General features: G+C 27.6%; 2 protein-coding genes across 2 annotated transcripts; one reads left to right on the plus strand and one right to left on the minus strand.

Moving 5' to 3' along the window:
- The first annotated feature begins 4,764 nt into the window (after positions 1-4,764).
- Positions 4,765-5,944, plus strand: LOC132928347 (uncharacterized). The gene is made up of 3 exons (XM_060992946.1): positions 4,765-4,966; positions 5,023-5,175; positions 5,750-5,944. Exons 1-3 carry the CDS (start codon positions 4,921-4,923, stop codon positions 5,791-5,793), a joined length of 243 nt encoding a protein of 80 aa, XP_060848929.1. The 5' UTR covers positions 4,765-4,920; the 3' UTR covers positions 5,794-5,944.
- LOC132928346 (uncharacterized) lies at positions 5,870-7,266 on the minus strand. The gene is made up of 3 exons (XM_060992945.1): positions 6,945-7,266; positions 6,676-6,888; positions 5,870-6,084 (listed from the first exon to the last, which is right to left on the minus strand). The coding sequence occupies exons 1-3, from the start codon at positions 7,116-7,118 to the stop codon at positions 5,941-5,943; spliced, it is 531 nt and encodes a 176-aa protein (XP_060848928.1). The 5' UTR covers positions 7,119-7,266; the 3' UTR covers positions 5,870-5,940.
- Between the last annotated feature and the right edge of the window lie 29 nt (positions 7,267-7,295).

The raw sequence follows: 7,295 nt of genomic DNA on the forward strand, positions 1-7,295 counted from the left end.
AAAAAAATTTCAGTGTTTTAGAATTTAAAACGGGTCGTATATACAAAACCCGCCGGTTGCCGACCATTTCATTGGACTGGACGATCGGAAATAAAATATAGGTCTGTCATCGGGGTAACAGCTTGTAGAAGTCAATAAACACCCGGCGTGAATAATAGAATAAAATATGTGCTTACGTCGATTACATCGTCCGAGTAGCCGATTGTTCATATAAATGAATATATTTTATTTTAAGTTTAAAATGTAAATTTAATCCTAATAGAGAATAAGAAAAAAACTTACGTAATATTCGACGTAGTGGTGCACCGTAGCCGAAGAAACTGCTAATTTTCTTCATCGATCTTCATCGTGATTCTAAATGAGAATAAAAATACATTTTATGAAAATAAACAGCACGAAATGAAAATGAGAGTACTTGTCATGTACTTCAGTATACTATTCATTAAGACTATTATAGAATTGTTAATCGTCTCCGACGAATGTCGTCGATTGCCGTATGCCACGGATGACGAATATTATAATATGATAAATCTATATAGAACTCTTTGTGATATTATACGATCTATTTTTCTATTTTAGCTGTTTGACATACGTAAAATTGAAACATATAAACTAGACCAAATCTTTATAGATATTGCAAAGTAGTAATATTTTATTCTAATGAAGATGATTACAAATTATTTAATTTAATCTATAAATATATAGTGAACTAAATAAAAATAATTATATTATTATTTATTAAGTATATAAAAAAAAGAATTATGATTAATATCGTTATGTTTCTAAGTTATTATTTCTGCATTATTTTGATTCTAATCTAGCGCATTGTTTTAACTTAATCTTACATACCTATTACATTAGAAGCAATTACCTCTGTCTGTAGATATTGTGTCTGAAGACACCTATCATAATAGAAAAAAATTCATACATTTCGTTTATTGTGGTTTCTTGTAACAAATAGTACCTAGTCACTATAGTCAATGATTTGGGGAATCAATTTACTTTTTAAACTTAAAATAAAATATATTCATTTTTATGAAGAATCCGTTACCCGGATGATGTTATCGATGTAGACGTATATTTTATTAATTTATATATAAATTATATAATACTGAACTTCAAACAGTCATAATATAAGTTTCCAGTGAGCATTTTCTTTTGTTTTTGCATTAAAAAAACTAATGAGAATTCCTATAGAACATTTTAAAATTGTAGATATAAAAAGAAAATATTTATATGAATACTAATGAAATAAATAAAGAACATTGTATAAATATAGTTTGAAATATTTTTTAAATAATAACATAAATAAGAAATACTCTTATAAAAAATTAGTTAAAACCTTAAGTTATCGGTGTATAAGATTATTTGTTTTTAAACTATATAGTATTATAGTATATATATAACACAATATAAAATTCGTTTTACAAGAATTAGTTTTGTTTTAGGTTGAAAAATTAATACTCAATAAGTCATAAAATATTGAACTTCGGTCATAAAAAATAATGTGACTTTTCAGTAAACCTTTTATATCTGTTGTATTTAAAAAAAAACTTATGAGAATTACTATATTAAATTTGTATATAAAAAGACAATATTATATGAATATCTGATGAAAAAATAATTCTGAAAATTGTATAGATTTAGACAAAATTTGTCAACATTTTGATTTTAAACGTTTATAAAAATATATCATGACTATACATTTTTATTACAGTAATTTAGTGACTGATAAGGAACACTATTAAATTTTAAATCATATTTGCTATCAATAATTTGTATAGGCTTAAAAAAAAAAAAAATTTTAATTATTTAAAATTGTTAAAATGTTTTTATAATTATACAATGTATAGGAAATCATAATGTAGATAGTTAGTAAAATTTTCATCATTCTATGATTAGAATTTTTGAATTAAAACTTAATAAATGAATTAATTTTGTCGAAATTATAGAAGTATATAGCGTAATGATACAAGTTTTTCCGATATTATGACAAGATCTGAAATTTTTTATTTTATTTTACTATTAACCACCCAAAGAACTAAATTTTCTTCAAGAATTCATAACACTATAACGGATAGAAAAAAAAACTAAATAATTTTAAAATCAATATACATTCATTGCTACGTCCAGGATCCAAGGTATAATTGACAAATTTATTTTATTCATGGCTAGTTTTTAACTTTCACCTTTTAGAACTCTTATGTCATATTCACAAATTAAAAACAGTTTGCGGGCAAGACAAAAATAAAAATTTAATTTCTTAAATTATTTACTATTAAAAAAATATTATCTAGAACATTCAAATAATTAAATAATTAAAAAAAGATTTCATCGTTAAAGAATTTAAAACGGGTCGTATACAATAACCCGCCGGTTGCCGACTAACTGCATTGAACGATCGAAAATAAAATATAAGTCTACGTAATCGGGGTGGGATCTTGTACAAGTCAATGAATATTTATTTAAAGTATAAAAATTAAATTTATTACTACCCTAAAATTATAGGAAAATTAACCTACGCAAGTATCCTTCGACGCTTTTCGGCGAAATCAAGCTGTGCCATATTAAAGTGCAAACGTGCACAGCCGTCTGCAGCCACCGAAGAAACAGCTAGTTTAGTTGTTCATTTGTCTTCTTTACGCTTCAGAATGAAATCATTGAAATTTTTTATGAAAATGAGAGTACTTGTCATGTACTGAAGGCTGTTGTTTGACGACTGTTCAATAAAATTATTAGAATGGTTAATCGTCTCCTACAAATGACGACGATTGTCATTTGCCATGGATGGTAAATATTATAATTTATAATAATGTTTTTTTTTATAGAACTCTTTGTGATTTTATAGAATTTATTATTATATTTCAGCTGCCTTGGCGTCTTGCATACGAAACTTTTGGTATCTAATTAATTTCATACGTAAAATTATAATAATTGTATATCCTGAATTTTTTTTAAAATTATTATTTTATTATTTCAATTTTCAATAGTTGTTTGGTAAAATTTCTCACCATAAAATAAGACCATCTTCGACCAGCATCATTTTACATTGTACACAATGCATTAATGCATTATACATTGAAAATTGAATTCAAATTGTACAAATTCATTATAGTGACACACCTAACCTAGTCTACATGTAGTATTGTAGTCACCTACTATAGTAGCTATACAGCAGTTTACTGTTTGGCTGTACTACATGTCTACATGATTAATAATTTTAAAAATATTTAAGTTTAATCATTCAATTAATATTACATACTAAATAGTTAATAGATTATGATCTACGTATAATAAAGAAGAACTTACAAAATCAATAAAATTAATTTCTAAATACAAACAGTTATTCACATTCGACTCATATATAATACACATGTGACTATATCATTTTCGTTTCGGTACCGTCCTGTTTAGGAATAATACATACGTAATCATACTATTTTTTACTGATTTTAAAATAATCAGTAGGTTCTAATGTTAATATGCTCAGATAATTTGCGATATAAATATATATATATATTAAATGCATCTATTTATGGTATTATTGCATTATTCTATCGTTATTTTATCCTATAAGTGTATAGGTAGTCAACATATTTTGAAAATTATAATATGTCTAAGAAATGCAAATATTAACATTTGGTAACATTTTCAAATAACTACAGTTATTCGTTTTTTAAATTTAAATTACTACAAAAAAAAACAAAAATCGGTCGAGCAGAAATAGTTATCTCAGAAATATGAAATAAATATCCAATGTCTTAAAAATTCAAAATTCAGAAAATTATAAAAAAATATTAATGCGTCTTTTCGGAAAACTTTTTATTTTTGTTAGGGATAAAATAAACTTATATTAGTCGGGTACTCGGCCGGTTAAAAATGAAAAATGCCATTTATACAATCAATATAAATATAAATTATTATTCTATAAAATGGGTTTGCTAATATGACAATTATGTATTTTCGGTCTCACGTATTTTATATGCATTGCGCGTTCGGGAATAAAATATGCATACGTATATATTACCCGGCAGGTAGCAGATTGTCCGGTGCAATAAGTATGTATTTATTTTATGTCTAAAAAAAGTAAATTAAAGGTCCAAAAGTATAGAAAATCAAACTCACGTAAACATCATTTTTTTTTTTTGTGAAAACTTAGTTGTGTCATATTTAATGTCCACACGTTCAGTAACCACATCGCCGACCTAGGAACACCTTTCCTCGTCCGTCTTTACCGCTTTTCGAATTGAAGATATTGAGATATTTCATAAAAATAAGCTGAATAGAACGGCATATGCGTGTAAAATATTATACATATTAAAGTACGGTTTAACGATTTGTACGTCTATTTTTTTTCTCCGTTAAAATTATTACAACCGTCAATCGTCTCCGACGAATAGCGTAGATTGATGATTGCCATAGATGATAGATTAATATGATAGATCCATCCATATCCATAGATCATATACTACATTATTATATTGTAATATTATTAATAGCCAGACATTTAAATTTATTCGGGAGTCTGCCGTTCGAGAGACTCATGCGTCATTTTAATCTCGCGTCAATTGGATCCTCTTGCGTCAGTTAGTCACTGGGATCTAGCTGTCAAGGGATCTATGTGACCGTTCGCCGGCGCAGCCAGCTGCAGCAGCTGTGTGCCTCAAGGTTTTGTGTGCCTGGCGAAGTGACGACTGTGTTATCCCTATTCCCTATCAAAATTCATGGACTTTTTTATGCGTCCGATTATCTGGCGTAAATGCAACTATAAGTGCACAACACAAGGTTGTTGCCAACTTCATGCTTCATACTTTCACAGTCATAATTTGATAAGAAATAAGAATTAATTTAGGAAAATAATTTGTGATTTCATAAAAATTATTTTTTATTTAAATTGTATTTTTTCTTTGAAACATCAAAATGAAAACCGAAACAATTCTCAATCCAGCAAAATATGGATCGGGGCGTAAGTATTTTAACTAATAAAAACTGTCTAATATTAATTAATTATTTTTTATATAGTCAAGGGCATTTTCCGACAAGCCATGCATGAAATGCCATTGATTACAATTTGTTCACCATTCTGCATTGTCGGATTAGGACTAATTGTGTACCATACTTATAGATATGACCAAAATGATGGAAACAACAGGAAATATAAATTAAAATATACCCGTAAGTACAATAAATACTAATCTGTACGCTTAGTATTGTACTCAATAAGTTTAACTTATTTTTTTACAATTATTGATAATCTAAACCATTTCTATAGGTTTATAATAGTTATCTTCTATATGTATAGAAAGGAGAATGTTCTCCTCATTGATAATTTATTCTGAACCCTAAATTACATAATAATTCTTTGTTCATCTTTCTTCTCAAGTAGAACATCTGAGAATTTTTCCTGACTTTTATACTCTTATTGTTTTCCATGTCCAAATTTTGGGATTGGGATCTTATTTTTGACCTTAATTGTGTGGAACTAATTGTTAAGGAAGCTACAAATTCATTTTATACTAGTACAAACGTATTTATAATTTATTTTTAATGCAATTATGGATATTTTTTAATTGGATTTAAGTTTTCTGTAATATTACCACAGCTATTTACAGTAGATAAATATAAATATAATTATTTTTTTTATTAATTAATGACTATGTTATGTGAAGATGACTCTAAGAAAAAAAAATCCCATTTTATTTAACCTATATTTGCTATGTATGCTATTAATTCATTATTTATTTTTCAGTTTATCGACCAGATGATCCAAGAGTTCCACACATCAAGAATTGAAAGTTAAAAATTAGAATTATTAATACAAAATTGTATGCTGTTAAATTAATAGGTATTAGAAATAAATACAAAGAAATTAAAAACAAATCCTTCTAATATTTATGAGAAAAAATAATGTATAATAATAAATACAATGCATAATAAATATTAACTACTTTGTTGATTTTTGAAAAAATCAGGGCTGTATGATGCAATTTTTGTGGTGTCTGTTTGAGCAACATTATCTCGTCCACCTCGTATTTTTAATGGCAATTTAATATTAGAGTCTTTGTTGTCTCGTTCTAATACCAACTATAAAACAAAATGTACAATGTTATAAAATTCAAACAAGGACGTCCGCAGAAATATAAACTGGGGGGGGGGGGGTAAAATCAAAAGTATTAATACTTAAGTCATATAGACAATAAAACAATTAATATTTAATATTAAGTGGACGTTTCACACGCATGTGTTATCTCCAGCTAATATACATACAACATGGTAAATTATTATTCACCAGTTTCAATAGTGTGCTTTATGTTTTAATATTAGAGTGAATTGATCTATTATCAAACTTATAGGCAAGAACATTATCTGTTAAGTGAATTATGAACATTTTCAAATATTTAATAATTTCATACTCACCTAAAAATTAAAACATCATAAAAAACCTACGAGAAAACACAGATAATGTTCTTGCCTAAGAGTTTGATAATAGGTAAATTCACTCTAATATTTAAACTAAAAGCACACTATTGAAACTGATGAACAAAAATTTACTATGTTGTACGTGTGTAAGACGGAGATAACATATGTGGGCGAGACGTCCTCTTAACTAAAATAGCGAAAGGGGGCCATCTCTCTGCGAGTGCCCTTGAATTCAAATGGTATAATTATACTAACTCTCATGAGAGGTGGCAACTCTATGGATCCAGGTACAAACTTCTCTCGTGGCTTACAATTAGCTAATCGTTCCCACCACAACTGTTCCTCATCTTTGGGTATTAAACGATAATCGGGTTTGTATGAAACACTGTATATTTCAACAGGTTCTTTGTAACGTTTACCCCGGAATATTTTCTCGGCATGAACTATTATTTTCCTTGCTTTGTCTTCCTGTAACAAAGTGCATATCAAGTGATTTTCAGCTGAAAGTTGCGATGATAACTTACTATTTGTGCGGTAGGTTCGACGGATAAAACTTTAAAAAAGCTAGGTTCTTCATATCTATCATAAGAGTTCCTAGTTACCAGACGACCAACACCCGTGGTTCTTAGATTGCCTAAAATTTCCCAGAGCGTCTTTCCATACAAATTTGTGGTTCTGCCAATCAATTTAACAGACATTTTAGCACAATTATTATTTAAAAAATGTGCTGTATACTTTATAAGTTCTGAAAGTTAAAACCGAACTACTGAAGTCATAACTTTGTAAAAACGTTTTTTCGTAGTAAAATATAGTAGACTGGTGGTGCTAGTACTATCGAGTATCAGAGATTCAGAGTATTTAAAGTATTTGATAGT

The sequence above is a fragment of the Rhopalosiphum padi genome, chromosome 4, assembly GCF_020882245.1.
Source record: "Rhopalosiphum padi isolate XX-2018 chromosome 4, ASM2088224v1, whole genome shotgun sequence".
NCBI classification, from domain to species: Eukaryota; Metazoa; Arthropoda; class Insecta; order Hemiptera; family Aphididae; genus Rhopalosiphum; species Rhopalosiphum padi.